The sequence below is a fragment of the Falco peregrinus genome, chromosome Z, assembly GCF_023634155.1.
Source record: "Falco peregrinus isolate bFalPer1 chromosome Z, bFalPer1.pri, whole genome shotgun sequence".
NCBI classification, from domain to species: Eukaryota; Metazoa; Chordata; class Aves; order Falconiformes; family Falconidae; genus Falco; species Falco peregrinus.
Window position 1 is genome coordinate 49075064 of NC_073739.1, and position 17262 is coordinate 49092325.

General features: G+C 39.2%; 1 protein-coding gene across 1 annotated transcript in view; it reads right to left on the reverse strand.

Moving 5' to 3' along the window:
• ADAMTSL1 (ADAMTS like 1) overlaps window positions 1-17262 on the reverse strand; it is a 192338-nt gene that overhangs the window by 156199 nt on the left and 18877 nt on the right. The window contains exon 3 of the mRNA XM_027792781.2: window positions 4164-4209. Within this exon, the coding sequence (XP_027648582.2) occupies window positions 4164-4209 (46 nt within the window). The remainder of the gene's footprint in view (window positions 1-4163; window positions 4210-17262) is intronic.

The window sequence follows — 17262 nt, forward strand, 5'->3', positions numbered from 1 at the left end:
ATATAAAAAAGAGCTGCAGGTGGTGTTAACAAATTTTTGTGGTCTGATTAATGGGATCTAACGTCTACAAATTTTATCTTAGTCTTAACAGAACAGCTCTAAAACTTATTGAAAGAGCTAGTAACTTTGTGCAGCTTCCATCATTGTCTGTTTTCATGTCAAACAGCAAAATCTCAAGAGCAGATTTATATGTAGTGTTCATCATCATGCTGGCAGGTATAAACAAGTAAATACAAAAAGCAAAGTCTTTTGGGAATGAAGTGCCAGTCTCCTCCTTCTAATTTTTTTTCTGGTCTGGTTCATAAAGCAGTACAATAAAACAAAAAGTATCAGGGAAAATAAAAATATTTTCAATCACAATAAGGGTTTTGATAATTGAGAAGAATGAAGAGAGAAGGCATGAAGACAGTACACATTCCAACAAAAATCCACATAGATTTTCTTGTAAATGGGGGAGAGAAAGCAAAAAACAGCATAGTGGCAGAAGGACTGAAAAAAGAGAAAAGACAAATGAGGTGGCATGATAGCCTGGTACAAAAGCTGGAGCGAACCTGGCAACTAAGAATATGCCTAGAAGAAGCAACAGAGAGCATGCTAGCTTGGGATAAAAAAAACAACCAACCAACCAACTAGTAAAATAATCCTACTCAAAGTTTGGAAATATTTTTTTTTTTATTTTGCATAATGTTTAGTGTAACAACCCAGTTAGATACAAAGACTTTTTTTATTGTGTTCAGAGTGATTTTCTAAAGAAAAACAAATTACTCCCTGTCTCCCTCCCATGATTATATTCTAAAATGACTGGAAACATACTTGGAGTCAATATGAATAGTCAAAATAAAAAAAGCAGATGCAATTCAACCCTAAACCATCTTAGATTCCCTCATTCCTTCTTTTACTATTTACACATGTGGGTTCATACCCATAATCTTTCTAGTGTCTGATCAACACCAGGCAAAGCAAGTGGTGAACACACTGGACAGGATTTGTTCTTCTAAAGGCTGCTCAGAAGCTTTATAGATAGCAGTATCAAGCTCTCTTTTAGTCTATACCATGCAAAATGGTTCATCGCTAATAATACAGGTCACTGAAGAAACAGGCATGTCACTCTCTTCCCTTGCCTCTCTTTTTCTTTATCTCATTCTTTTCTTCCCCTTTTCAGGATGAATTAAAACCAGCTGTAGCAAAATCTTGCAAATGACAGTGCCTATGAAAACGTGTTCATTGCCAGACTCCAAGAAGTATTCTTCCCATTCTCCAATTTCATCTTTGAAACACAGAGTTTGCTTTTAGTATACATGATTACCTATCCTTTCCTGTAAGGACAGCCATATAAAAAAAACCCCATACCTGTTCACAGAAAGACAGTTTGCAGAAAATAAAAAGACCGGTTATATTATGAACAGTAACACCAGTCCTCAAGCTATGCACAGGCTAATGGTAATGAAAGCTTATATTTCAGGACTCAATGACTTCCACAAGAATCAAAAAAGAATTTTCCACAAGGCATGATAGTTAGCCTCATTTGCAGAGGTGGAATCTGGAATCGGGGGTGGGGATGGGGATTTGCTCTCATTTTCCTTTAAAGCAACAGACTTTCATCTAACAGATGAAAATGTAGGTCTCCTTGAGCCTGGAAGTTTAGTCCTCCTGATTTTAAGTGCCTTTGTGGATGAAATCTTAAAAGGCAAAGTCTGAGTTTACAAAAATACACACACACAATATTGTGTGCCTTTTCCAGTGCAGAATGCCACGACAAGCCATGGGGTTAATGAGTTGTTTCCAAGGCTGTATTTGTGTGCACGCATCCTTGGACTTTGGAGGCAAAGACAGTAGACCTCATTAAAGAGAAAGTATATTATTTTCTTTTTCATTATTCTGAGAGACAAACAGTATTTCAGTAGTACAGCTACACAATTCAGTAACAGAATGGATTTCAGTGCAGATGCATATCCAGGGTTCCCAAACTGCTTCAGGTTTCCACTGGTGCCACACAAGGTATTTCAAAGTGGTACCTAGCCCCAGAAACATGGGGCTTGAGGACCACCACAGCTGTGGCAAGATCTTCCCACAAGTTCTGATGCTGACCATGGAGGCAGTGTCCTTGCAGTGACTGATATTGTGAATACTGGTGCACAGTATCTCAGATTAGTAAAGGTGATAAGTGGAAGGGCCTAACATCTGATTCAAATACTCAACATACTTTGAAAATAGAAAATACTGTTTCCTGAAAGCAAATGTCTGTGAAATAAATACAGCCAAGCACTTTTCTTATGACATAAAGTTGTATTTGGAGGGCCTGGTCAAGGTATGATGCAGTCAGAAGCTTCAGAGTAGTTTGCTTTATTGCCAGTTTTGCAAGTTTACCAAAACCAAACACAATGAAAACTCATTTAGTCCTTTTATTAAGGAAAAGAACAGTGCAGCACAACCCATTTTTTACCCTCTCCAAACAAAGGGGTAAAAATCATAAATACAGTCCTCGGCCTTCATAAGTCAGTGGCAGAACTGTCACTGATTTCAACATAGTAAAGCACTTTGAAACTCAGTTTGGATTATTTGGTATGAAATAATTGAGTTCTGCAGCTGCATGCCTGACTGCTCTGTTGGAAAGTCTGGAGAAAGTGTTGCCAAATACAAGGTATGTAAAGGAATTGCCTGACAGAACTATGCAAGGTTTTATTTTAAAGAAAAATTGTTCAGGTACACATTTTCAAAGCAGAACCTAAGCTAAAAATAAGGTTTAAAAAAGTTATTCCTTATGTTGAAAAGTTAAACTCAATTCCAAAATAAGGGTTGCAACACAGGTAAAACCCCAGCATCTCAAGGGTGATCCAGGAACTAGCAGGGTTTGTCTCACTGCTCTTAGCATACAATAGGGCAGGTCAGAAAGGAAAGGGGACTGTTACAGTGTACTTGCATTCACAAACCAAAAAAAATTTGATGGGTCTAATTGTACTTCAATTAGCCTTTACCAGTATACAATATCTCTTTTTTTTTCTTTTTTTTTTTTTCTTTTTTTCTTTTTTTTCCCCCATTGTGTCCTACTTCACAAAGCTACATCATGCAACCTCACTGCCACAAATCAGCCTTTCCATTCCCTCCATGGTTGTGGTATAGCCTGAATGCCTCAGAGATAGAATTGGATTGTTTATCAGCTAACAGACCTATTTATTGACTATTCTAGGTGTTGTCAGTTAATGAAGCAGATGTCCAGGCTAATGAGAGATTTCAGGAACCCAAGGAATACACCCAGAAAAAGAAGTGTGAGACATCTTACTGCATGGGAGACTACAACTCAGATAGAAGCAGTTTCTTTCGTTATGAGCTGCGGTCTATTGAAGAACATATAAGCTAAATATGAGGGAATGTACTCATTTTTAAAACTTTTTTTAGACAAAGCACCTATTGAAAGGCTTCTGAATATGTCCCTATCAGGTATGAGAAAGCTTGGTCCAATGCAAGTTTGATTTCATTTTCCATCTTTACTGGTAAAACTGACATTTCTCCATGTAATTCGAGAGTTTTTACTATTCTTGGCACCCAATAAAACTTTCCTTATGAAAGCCTCTATTTCCATTTTCACCAGTGAAAACACACTTTCACTTTGGTGAGCACAGAAATTGAAGCTTCTTATTTTATTGTACTGAAAACTATATTCATTATATATAAAAAACAAGCAAGAGCCTTTGGAAAGGCCAAAACATTGGTGCAGTCTACCTAAAACTGCTTTTCTAAGACGTGCAATAGAATGCCAATGCTGGGAGGGCACAGGTGAACAGAAACACATATCTCTTACTAATTTGTCTTCAATCTTTAGCAGCTCAATCCTCCAGCCTGAAAGACTGCTCAATGTGAGGCAGCTGGTTACCAAAGTAATACTGGGAACACAACTGGTCTTGATTCTGCCAGGGGCTTGTAAATTGCTGCTCTGAAGTTTCACTGACACTCTGTTTGGAAAGACTGTGACTGCAATCCCTTCCAAACAGTTTCAGCATCAGCTTTTCAAGAAACTGACAAAGATTTGCCCTTGGTCCTGTGGTATAAAGGCAGTTTAGATTGCTACAGTATTCTCACTATCACATTACCGAATTATTGGCATTATATGGATGTGACTGTCATATGTGATAGTTTGTATCATACCAAAGCTGTATTTCACTTACCACATTGCTGCATGTCCTGTATCGGATGTTTCGCCCTTCACAGGTCCTGTATCCAAAAATTAAAAACAAACACAAAAACATTAGTAACTGAATATAAAAAGCAAACACATAATGTTTATTTTGTCAGCATCTTTCCTACAAAAATCTCTAATCACCTAATCCCCCATCAACCTTCTTCCCCAAAGTAAAGTGCTTTCTGTCCCTATAAAGGTGCGGAGATACAAATTCTAAAACTCCTCAATTTCCTACCTTTGCTTTAAAAAGCAAAGGTGGTTTTAGAAGGTGGCATCAGTTTATGAATGAGGTTGGAGGTCTGTGTAGGGAGCCTAGCTGGAAATCACCATCTGAATCACATTAATAATGCCACATGTCTGGCCAGCTATCTACAGCAATCTCACGAGGACACAGCTCTGCGCCTGCCCAGGCTCACCCTGTAGCACCGACACAGTCTGAGCAGCTGGGCTTTGCCTGCTGGGGAACAACCTGTGCGCTGGGAGGAAGGAATCCTGCCTGCAGTGGTGTGAAATGACAGGCTAGCAGGACAGGGCTTTTTCCCAGTTTGATATGAGAGGAGGAGAGCATAAAACTTCCCCCCATCCACCAGCCCCTTGCTACTCCCAGTCCCCTATTGCACAGGAATCAGCGGTGTCCAAAGGTCAGCTGGGAACAAAGGAGGTCAAGGAGAGCACGTGCCCTGACGTGTGCTCTCCATGGCTCTCCTGCTCTTCCCCTACAGCAGACCCATGCCAGCCCTGATGCTGGCAAGGCTCCCAGAAGAGAGGTCAACACCCAGATATCTTTTTAGAACTCCACAGCGTGTATTCCGAGTATTTGACCTTAGGGGAAGTTTCATGTGGTTTATGAGTTCAGACAGCTACTCTGTGAAGGTCCACAGTACAGTTCAGAATGTGGGGTTTGGCTTTTAAAGATTATCTTTCAAAATAATAGAATTCTTTACATTTTTAAATTCTTAATTTCACAGCCTCCCCCCCCTTTTTCTTTTCATTTTTTTTTTTTTTTTTTTTTTTTTTTTTTTTTGGCCAGGATTTAACAAGCACACATTCCTTGAGGACTGCATCTCTGCCAAGACTGAATTTTAAAATCCAAGCCATTTCAAACTATCCAAGAGAAAGGACAGCGTCTGCATGCATTTGTGTCATTCTTTAGTCCTCCATTTTTTAAAAACAGAAAAAAATTTCCGTACTGAGTTAACTCTAAAATAAACTGAGCAGTTTTCCTTTAAATTATTGAAGTCATCCTTTCTTCCACCTTTATCCATGAGACTTAACTGTGAAATTCCTCCAGAAATCATTTACACCTGTGTGAGTAGAAAATCAAGGGAAAACAGTTTTGCAGACATATCACAGTGGTGTAAATGATCACAAGAGAAGATAAACAAGTACATAAACCCTACAACTTTTTCAGAAGAAAAACCAGAAAGATGCATATTCTGTAGTGTAGCATTTGGCATATAAAGCAAGCTGTTAAAAGCATAATAGAAATACCTCTAATTAAATGCTTTTGTACGGTTATATAAAACTAGTTCAAGTAAAATTTTATTTTAAATTTTAAAATTTTTAAAATTTAAATTTTAAAATTTCTTTTTATTTTCCCCAGACATTCCTGAACAATATAGGCAATCTGGTAGAGATACTGTGGTGCAGGCCAAACCTTTTACACTCCACTAAATTTCATAGACGTACTCTTGATTTACAGCAATAGGTAGCAAAGGAAAAAGTGTATTATGCAGCGTGCAGGCAGTTCTAGTGCAGACCTTGTACACCACACTGAATAGCTTGTCTAGCAAGCTTGATACATACCCCATCTGACTCTCAGAAATGCCGTTCAACCCATCAGACATCTCTCTGTTTCACACGGACCTGTTGTTACCATAATTTCAATTACCACAATTTATTAACCTCAGAACCATTGAACTACCAAGGAAATTTAAAGTTCTTTTCTATCAGCTGCCCCACAGTTTCTTTTTCTTTTCACAGTTTCTTTAATTTTCTGTTTTGAAATGAGAAAAACCTCACTTGTTTTTCACTTATTTTTTGCATTAGGGAAAAGAATAGATAATTTCATTAGACACATGCCAGAGAACTATTCAGATTTTTCTTCCAATTTCCCTCTGGCTAACGGCCAGGGTTGCTCAGAAAAAATGTGCAATTCTGGATTGTGATCATTAGTGCTGTGATGATTCATGAACACTAGGATCCACTCTTGCAAAACTCCCCTTGTCCTCTCTCCAAGATCAGACTTTGGGGTTTTGTTCTTTAAGCACATTAGTTTCCCAGTTATCACCGATCACACGAAAGCAGGCAAACTGCTTTCAGCCTAAGGTGGTATATTTTCACAACAGATTTGCTGAATAGTTTGTGTTTCAGATCTATGGTGCTTCATAACAGTATTCCAGAATCTCTCAGGTGTCTACTTTTGGATTCCAAGTCATAGGATCTGTAAAAAATCAATGGATGGTTAAAATGACTCTGAAAAAAAATATAATTAAACAATAGCTTTTTGGGGCATAAATTTTGATTTTTAAAAGTGAATTCTGTTTCTGACCCTGTCTATGCTTATAATAGGGAAGCTGAAACCATCTAGTGAACTTAATCCTGCCAGAGTGAAATACACAGCATCTTGTATGACACCAGGCCAGCCTAGGTTTTCTCCTCTAGGCAGGCTTCAGATTAATGCTATGGGTCTCACAAGTCAGCATAGATGCTTTGCACAATGTCACAGCAGACAGCATTTAACACACAAGGAAGGACCACAGCAGATTAGGGAGATTATGTCATGACATACAGTCACCACACAACCTCTAACCTCTGCAGTGTATAAGTGAGAACTCACATCAACAAGGAATACATGCAGCTGCCTGGAAAAAGTCAGAAGTCACCCAAAATGGCAAGTTTGTCCTGGAGAGCACACAAAGAGTGGGAGCAGTAAGAGGTGCTTCTCACCTTTGTTATCTATGCACTGCAGGGGATTTTGCAGAGGAAAAAGGTAGCTGAGGGAGGGTTTGGCTTGACAGCCAATTATTATCATATGAATATGAAAGAAAAACAAGCTATTGGGAGTCATGTTTCATTCTTCAAAACTAGCCACTTGTTTCCAGTAAAGTTCCTGAAAGAGGTTAACAACTTTTAATATATTAAAACATTCACTTCTTCTAATGTAAACAAACCCCAAACCCTGGTATTTATTTCTCCAGGCTCGTTTGTGGGGGGACTTAGTTCAACTCCCTCCCACCTCCAAAAGTCTAAAGTAGATGTGTATTTGTGCTCAGCTAGAATTAGAAATCTTGCAGTAATGCATGCCAGAAAGAATATCAAGCCCATGCCAAAGCTGCCTTTATCTGTAATTACCAAAAATGATGAAAGAGATTTACAGAGAAGGACCTCATCAACTCCTGCCACTCTCAGCAGTCGTCAAGGTTTGAAATGCTTTTCTTAAGAAACAAGTCTCCACATAAACCAGCAACTATGGGCTAGAGGTGGGTTATTTTTGTGGATGCGAACGCTGATGCTACTGTTCATCACAGCGGTTTGAAAGTGGTTGTAATGTTGGGCAATCTTCACTTTCCTTTATTTTCACACTCCTTGATAACCAGTCTTTTGGGACAGATTCTGGTTTCTGCACTGTACCTGTGAGAAAAGTATGCTGTGTGCCCTTTTCCTCCCATGAGACCTTGGGTTGCGTCAGCCCTCCCATTCCCCTGGTGCCAGCAGGCGTGGGGCCAGGCTACACACAGTAACACCATCTTGCATCTCTCTTTCCTCTCTGTGTTCCTCTTACCTCTTTCCCAAATCTCATCCTCAATACAATTTCCATGTTTGTCCTTCTCTGGGGAAAACAGAGTCTCTTTTATTCTTTCAGCATACCTCTTTTTCCCACAAATGAGGTGTAAGGGAAGGCCATGGACATCAAATCATTATGAAAAAGGAAGATGCATCAGGACTGCATTGACTTGATGAGTTCATTTTTTCAAACTGTCTGGTTGGGTCTGCCCAACTTCATGTCCACGTCAGCTGACAATAATTTCAAAAGATGTGTAAACATTTTTCCATATCCTTTTGTTGATAAGCACATTGCCTGCTGCAATGGGTTGTGCAGATGCACGGGTATGTTTTGCCATGCAGCTTGGCATTGCAACTGTAAAAACCTTTCATTCTTTGTGTTTAGGAGACTGTCTCCTATAGGCTTCTGCACCTTGTTGAAATAGTGAAATACCAGAAATGTTACAGGAATAGGTAACTTTGAGACAAGAAAAGTGGGCAGGGATAGACAAGCCAACTTTCCCAGGCAAATTTAGTCAAAGATCTTATAAATATTCTTTCTGCAGGAGTAAGAAAATAAACAAGGAGGCAAAATACAAAGTTGAGTCAGTACACACAGGAAGATGGCTAGGCAAATAAAAACATGGTTACTGGTCTGCAGCCACCAAAGGCCTACTTTTTGCATACATAATATTTTCTGCAATCTTCTTATTAGGGAAACAACAATTCTGATGTAAATAATGTTATCATACTTGACATGAAATAGACCATGTGAACCTCCTGGAGTTAACTAGGCCAAGTGCAAGGTCATGGCAATCCCGGATATCAAAAAAGACTGAGTGATGAATTGACTGAGAGCAGCCCTGCAGAGAAGGTCTTGGGGATACTTGTGGATGAAAAATTAAATATGAGTCAGCAACACACACTTGCACCCCAGAAAGCCAATTTTATCTTGGTCTGCATCAAAAGAAGCATGGCCAGCAGGGCAAGGGAGGTGACTCTCCTGCTCTACTCCACTCTGGTGAGACCCCACCTGGAGTACCGCATCCAGCTCTGGGGTCCCCATTACAAGACAAATATTGACCTGTTAGAGCAGATTCAGAGGAAGGTGAGAAAAATTATCAGAGGGCTGGATACATCTCCTTTGAGGAAAGGCTGAAAGAGCTGGGTTTGAAGATGGGTTCATGAGGGAAAAGTCATGTTTAAGTAACTTAATTTCCTTTTATTACAAAGTCACCCATCTAATTGACTAAGAGAAGTTATAAGATGTGGAGGTTTTTTTATTTTAGAAAAGCTTTTGATACTGTCTCTCACAGTACTCTTCTGGACAAAATGTCCAGCATACAGCTAGAGAGCTCCATAATATGTTGGGTGAGCAACTGGCTGATGAGTCAGGCTTAAAGAGTTATAGTAAACAGGGTCACATCAGGCTGGTGGCCAGTCACTAGTGATGCTCCCCAGGGTCCAGTTATAGGGCCAGTGCTCTTTAAAGTTTTTATAAACCATCTGGATGCAGGAATCCAATGTACATTAAACAAGTTTGCCAAGGACACTTACCTAGGAGGAGCTGTGGACTCCCTGAAGGGTAGGGAGGCCTTACAGAGAGATCTGGATAGACTGGAGAGCTGGGCAATCACCAACCATATGGAACTTAGCAAGAGCAAGTGCTAGATTCTCCATGTCAGACAGAATAATCCTGGTTATACATACAAACTGGTGGACGAGAGGCTGGAGAGCAGCCCTGTGGAAAGACGTCTGGGGGTTTGGGTTGAAGACAAGTGGAATATGAGTCAACAGTGTGCCCTGGCAGCCAGAAGGGCCAGCCATGTCCTGGGTTGCATCAAGCACAACATTGTTAGCTGGTTGAGAGAGATGATTGTCCCACTCTACATTGCACTGCTGCAGCCACACCTCAAGTACTGCATGCCATTGTGGGTGTCTCAATATAAGGACATCAAGATATCAGAATGTGTCCAGAGGAGGGAGACCAAGATAGTGGAAGGTCTTGAAGGCAAGACTTATGAGGAGGGGCTGAGGTCACTTTGTTTGTTCAGTTTGGAGAAGACAAGGCTGAGACGTGACCTAATGGCAATCTACAGCTTCCTCAAGGCAGGCAGTGGAGGGGGAAGTGCTGATCTACTCTCTCTGGTGACTAGCAATAGGATACAAGGAAACAGAATGAAGCTGCATCGGGGGAAGTTCATATTGGACATTAGGAAAAGGTTCTTCACTGCGAGGTTGGTCCACCACTGGAACAGGCTCCCCCAGGAAGTGGTCATGGCACCAAGCCTGTCAGAATTCAAAGAGCACCTGGGTGATGCTCTTAGTCATATGGTTCAGTTTTAGGTAGTCCTTCCAGAAGCAGGGAGTTGGACTCGATGATTCTTATGAGTCCTCTCCAACTTGAGTTATTCAGTGATTCTGTGTTCAGTCTGGAGAAAAGAAGGCTCCAGGGGACCTTACTGCAGCTTTTTAATATATAGAGGGAGCTTATATGAAAGACAGACTTTTTACCAAGACCTCTGCTGACAGGACAAGGGGCAATAGTTTTAAACTGAAAGAGAATAGATTTAGAGTGGACATAAGGAAGAACTTTTTAATGATGCAGGTGGTGAGACACTGGAACAGGTTGCCCAGTTGTGGATGCTCCGTCACTGGAAGTGTTCAAGGCTAAGTTGGATGGGGCTTTGAGCAACCTATCTAGTGGAAGGTGTTCCTGCCCATGGCAGGGGGTTTGGACTAGGTGATCTTTAAAGGTCCATTCCAACCTAAAACATTCTATGATTATATAATTAAATAAGCATTGACCCTTATCTACGTGAAGGGGATGAGTACTGAACTAACTAAAAAGCCATCACAGTGGGCTTTACTCTGTGAAACTCTGCTGTATATCTAGAGTAAATTCACTGGAATCAAAAGAATGGAGTATGGATACGCATGTATGGAATATGACTATACATTATATCAAAGAGATGGTGTTAAAAAAAAAGGAAAAACTGCCTTTATTTAATACTTAGCCTGAACCAAAACCTGATTGACTTTAGGAATTTGAAGAAGTAAATAGTCTTTCTCAAAGATAAGTCCCTTTCACGGTGGTGTTAGTATAAAACAGCTACTTGTTTCTGGCTACCTAATGCTTGCTGAAGTTGTGTTGAATGCTCCCAAGAGAATTCCATCCAATCTAAAGTTTTGTTTCTAGCGCAAGGAATAACCAAAGTAACCTAAAAGTAGCTAGCCCAGCTACCAATATCAAGTTGTTATTTCTAGCAGTCTAGCCAAAACAGCATACAGTCCGGAGAAGGCTAACATATATATATATTGGTCTTGTAGACATAAGCCTTTCCTTCTAAAGATACCATTATGCTTGTGTCACAATTTCATTTTAAATTCTGGAATTTTGATGAGGGGAACAGTTTGGATTTGGGAATTTTGTTGGGAGTGTTGTACAAACAATGATCACCCACAGCTCCAATAGTGCTCCACCCCATACAAAACTCTTAATCTGGGTAGCTTCTGCTACCCTTGGACTTTGAGGCTGGCATTATATTTACTCAAAAGTCAGGCAGACCTTGGACTTTTGCTGCACAGATTTCTGAACAGAATAGAGTTTATTCTAATTTTTAATTTCAAATCCTTCTTTGCATTATTCAGAGCAACTGGATGTTATTTTCTAAGAAACAGATGACATTAAATGACACTCCCTAATGTTTCACTAAAATATAACTGGCTAGTCAAATTAAAATAACAAAAATAAAATCTGAGAAAAATAAAGGAAAAGAAGGAGAAAAAATTTTCAGAGAGCTTTCAGCCTACTGTTTATTTCCATGCATTTAATCTCTCACTAAATTTTGTCATTGCAGTGACACAGTTTGTCACTGCAGTATTTTTTGTGTTCTTAAGAATCTTTAAAAGGTGTCTTTTGCTTTAGATTTGCACATATAACACATATTGCAGATGTGCAGAAAGCAATTACAGTTGTAACTGTTTTTCAGTTGCTCACTAGCTAAGAAACGCAGAAAAAAAGCAAGAATTAAAGAAGTGCCTTTCAGCAAAACAGAGGCAAGAGGTCTCTTCACAGCCAAAGTGGAAAGAAAACACAATACTAAACCTCACCTGGCTTGCTATATCACAACAACAGCATCTAGAACATATTTCAGGCCCCAAAGTACTAATGCCCCAAATCTGAACATGCCTGAACTCAGATCTGGATCCAAGTTTTGCAGCTGGTCTTTACAAAACAAATGTGCTGAACAGGAACCTAAGTTCCCCATGTTTTGAGGAAGTTTAAACCTGGATCTGAGTCACGTGTGTCAGCCAGCTCCAGTGAAATGGTCATGCCTTCTCATGTACAATCTATTGCTTGGGGCTTTAGAGAATTACATCTTAACTTTTTTATAGGTAGTAAGGCTTACAAAAAGTGCACATCATGCAAAAGTCTGGCTGATTTAATTCTTTTTCATTTAAATCCCAGAACAGATTTATTGAAAGAATTATGAATATACAAGAGCTCCTCCAGTGAACCTGGACTTATGAACAGTTCATCATCCAAGTGAAGGCTTCACAGACATTTTTGTTAGGCAGGCTACTTCTCAAAAGAGAGACAGATTTATGGAAACCATATCCATCACTCATCTGTAGGAGCAATGCTGACTAGCATTCGTACTAACGCAGATCAGTTTTTCACCCAAAACACCAACATATAACATTCCTGTGGCAGCTCTAGCAATGAATTACACAAGAAAACAACGCTAGGAAAGCATTTAATATATTTTTAGCTACTTCACTGGGGCATAGAAGCTGGAAATTAGGGCAGCCAGCACAATGTGACCACTAACTGGCTCTCCAAAGACCACCAGCAATCACTCCACAGATTACAATGCTGATCTAGATTGTGTGAAATGTGCAGCTTTTTATAGCATTAACTCAAATTTAAGATTGTTGCTGCTTCTGCCATTAGGAAGAGTTAGTACTGCAATCTGTCTCTAAAAACAGAAATGTTTGTCCAGAAAATGAAAGTAGAAAATATTTTCATAATAACAGATTTGACTGATCCCAAAGTAAATAGATTTTCCCCCCCTTTTTTAAAATGTTGCTAGATGGAACAGCTTTAACCAGAAGCATCTACAAACAATATATACTCAAAATTCTTCCAAATGCTTGAAATCACCCAATATAGCATAGAGGATATCCTCTACAGAGTAAACCAGCTATGGTTATCAACTGAAGCAGAAAACAAGCCAGCTATTGAGGTATCCTGAAGGTCACTTGCAGGAAGTAATATACTAAGCTAGCATACAGTTTTGATCAGGATAATGAGAACCATGCTCTAAAATAATGTGGTAGCACAAGTGACCTAAGAATTTTATGACATTGACTGTACTTCCATTGAGTGACATGGAATGCTTCATCAGAATGTTATTTACTTTTGTGGATGTATCCACTAATTATGATGGCATTTCTGCAAAACTATTTTGTTCTTTGTTCTACAGACCTCAAGATAGCAAAGACCTTATTCTAGAAGTCATAAAAGCCCGCAGTATTTAAAATGATCATTCTGGATGGCATAAGAACATTTCATAAAGTGGTATAATTTGCCTTACTTAGTAGTGCCAGGATTAGAGCACACTGCCTTTACATCATTACGTAATAGTTGCAGTGATTTATGTTAGCATCTGTCTGATAGAGAGGCAACTCAAAAAGTAGAATAACGGTTCCATTGTATTTTTCACTTGGAGAGTTTACAGGACCTTTTACTAATAATGTTAGATGTTAAAAACTTCAGATTCTCTTGCATTCTAAGCCCCTGAGACAGAGGAGTATGTGATGGTAGCCTGAAACTAGGAGCCACAGCCCACACGCTTGGACTAAATTCTAAATTCAGCTGTGAAGCAGCAACACAACAGTAGAAAATGTTTTGGTATTAAAGGTATATAGAGCTGAAATATTTCAACAGTATTTTTTAAAAATATGTAGCATTTGATGTTTCCCCTTTTCAGCGCTAGCCAATGTTGTTGTAATGGGCTCTTACTCTATTATTTAACTTCAAAGTAACATGAGTAACATGCATCTATTCCATCATGATCTGACAGGCAGAAAGTCATTTGATGCTTGATTTGTGAACTGATAATCTGTGCGATCAAAATGAGAAAATACTACTCCTTAATGACATAAATCCAATTTATGTTGAGTAGCTTCTGCCTTATGAAAAATGCCATAGAGCATCGGAGTGATGTAATTTTAGCGCATTGAACTAGTTCATAAAATGTAACCTCTAAAAGTGTGTCTTGGTGGCTATTTTACTGATCAACAGTGTCAAACTGCAATAAACCCGAGTCATTTATGCAGATCTGTTTTCATCCTGCAGAATGCAATGGCAGTGGGCTGAACAACCAAACTAGTGAATCATTTCAGCTAGTTTAGCAAGCAGAGCTGGTGGAAAGGATATTTCACACTGATGGTTTGCTTGCATTACCAAAAGGCAGACATCAGCTGAAGGAAGGAAGGAAGGGAGATATTTGAAATGGGGGAAAAGAATATATTCCAGCAAGTAACAGAGCCAGTGTGAAGCATCTAAAAAACCCTTGGATTGTGACTTTTTGCTTTTATTTTTTTGATTTTTTCTTTTCTTAAATCCCTGTCACTATTATTCCCAAGAGAAATTTTTCAGGACGATGTTAATGTTGACTTTCTTATGCTACTAAACATACATCCCTCATCTAATGGTGGAAAACCTACACTTTGTTCAGCACTTTATACATGGTTTCCCAGAGGTAAGAATGATAATCTCAAATCTTGACCCCTTAAACCAGACTTAGTATCTATGGGACTCCATAACCATAACCTGCTATACACTCACACAAGCTGTTCCCTGCTTCTTGTTTTAGCTGGAAACTGCAACAACAGTAACAGGTAGGATTTCTAAGCAGGTTGAAATAGAAAAAAAAAAAAAAAAAGACTACTTATCTATTATCCCCTAAAATATTATCCCCTAAAATCATTCCCAAAATTCTAGAACAAGCTGCTTTCCTGCTATCTACACACGTAAGTAGAAAGTGATGATGAATTTGGAATATGATAGGAAAACAAAATCAATCACAATTATCATGTAACCAAGCCTAGAAACAGTAAAACACTGTTCATATTACTGCAGTACTTCTCAATAAGTACATTACAATTCCAGAGCATGCAGAATATCTTTAGGAGCCGGATGGGTGAACTTGGCATAAAATAATTGATAATTTCTTTCATGATTTGAAAATGTATTAGGATACAGAGAAATTAAATAAATGCAATGAACTTCAGGTATTTAATGAACTTTCAGCTATTTATTACTGGTTTTGAGTTTGCTTGAATCAGCTTGCACGCTTACTAATACTTGGATTGAAGGTATGTGGGTACTACCAAGCACTATTCTGGATGACAAACTCCAGCCGTACTGCGCAACAGGCAGACTGCAACAAATAACAGCTAGATTCCAAGGAAGAGGGCTAAGACTGTATTGCAGTGTCTCTCCGCCTGCTCCGCTTATATATTTCCAGCATCCCTGTAGCCAAGGTATTCAATAACTAATAAAATTCAGTTCTCTGTAGAAGCACTGCTAGCTTGGCCTTCAAGTAGAACAGAAGTGGTCTGTCGTTCTCCACTCTACAGGTTTTGACCAGCAGTGCTGCATGACAGTTCATGATGGAGACAGATGAGGAGTTTCTTTCCTCCTCCCCGCAAAAAGCCCAACCAAAACCAAACCAACCCCCAAAACCAAAAAAACAACCAACCAAAACCACCACCACAAAAACAAAGCCACCTGAAACTGAAGGGCAAAACATTCTGGAATGATAAAAGAAAAAACTTCTTCGCCCAATATATAATTAGTCTCAGAGGTTCACTTTCAAGTGAGTTGAGGCGAACAACCGTAACATTTACAGGAGGTCTGTCCTTTTGTGTAAATAACAAGAATATCGCAAGTTATAAAGAGATAATGCCAACAAAGAGCATGAAAAGTGTCATGCTTTGAGGTTTAGCCCAGTCTTTAACTACTAATTAGCAAGGTTTTGTTTTCCTGGGGCTTATTCTGCCACTGGAGCGTCCAATGCTGCTTGCTGTCAGCATGGGATACTGGGATGCATGGTTCACTTGGGCTGACAACTCCTGTCTGCTTGTACGAATGGCACATTTATTTATACCACTATCACACTAAATGTCCTTAGCATAATCAGGACCAGTTGTTCTGATGAATTGTACTGTTAAACAGCCCCTACCCTGAAATGTTTGCCTTCTAAACCACTAGAAAATAGAATTTCTCACTAACACTTTCCATTCTTTCATCACAGCTGTGAAGACCGAACACAAAACATGTTCCCAAAACAAACAACACAAGCACTAACATAACTTTGGCAAATAAAAGCTGGAAAGAAAACTGTTTTCCTTTATTTAGCTGCATATGCTAACTATGTTTAGGAATGGACAGTTAGTTTTTGCATTTCTTTAAAGGAGATGCACTGGATTCTCTCTTTTCATGTAATGCCCTGAAAGTGACCTCATACAGAACTAAAAGACATAAGGCATTATGAATATTCCTCCCAGGATGAGAAATATTTAGGATTAATTTGTTCCAAAACATCTAAATGGGTTGCCAGTTCTCATTTGCCAGAAGTATCTAGGATCTTCTTTCATGCTGCCATGAAATTATATACAGCAAACACATGAGATAAACTGTACCAAGAATTGTCCCAGAGAAGTGAACATTTTGTTCTAGCCTTGCCAGGTTTGAAATACTCATGCACACAGGCTTATTTCAAAAGCTTCAAAGTCTGAATGAGTTTCACCTGCTCCCTCTCTGCCTTTTTCTTAGTGACTTAAAAATGCTTGCCTAGCACAAAAATTCATCATTTAAACCCTTTGTTAAATCAGCAATTGCACACAGACCAGGGAAAAGGAAAAGCTATCACACATTTGATACCGTGCTAATTCCAGGTCAAATTTTATTATTTACAATTTATTGTCACTGGCAAGCAAAAGCTGTGTACCTAATTAAACCCCTGCATCCTCTTCTGGGCACAGGGGGCTTCCACATCTGAATGGGCCAAAGTTTACAGTTGGTTTCTTACAGCAGGAAGCATCACTTAATTACTGATGGGACAGTAGTAAGGTATTGTATGAAAAACAAGTACTGTGTGATTTATGAGTTTATTCCCTGTTCCACTGGGATAGCTTCAGGGACATCCTGAATAGTACAAGAATCAAAGAGAAGCAGATGGGGACAGCCCGCCCAGGAGTGGTTTATACTCACATACTACAGAGCGCTATGACTACTACTACTACTA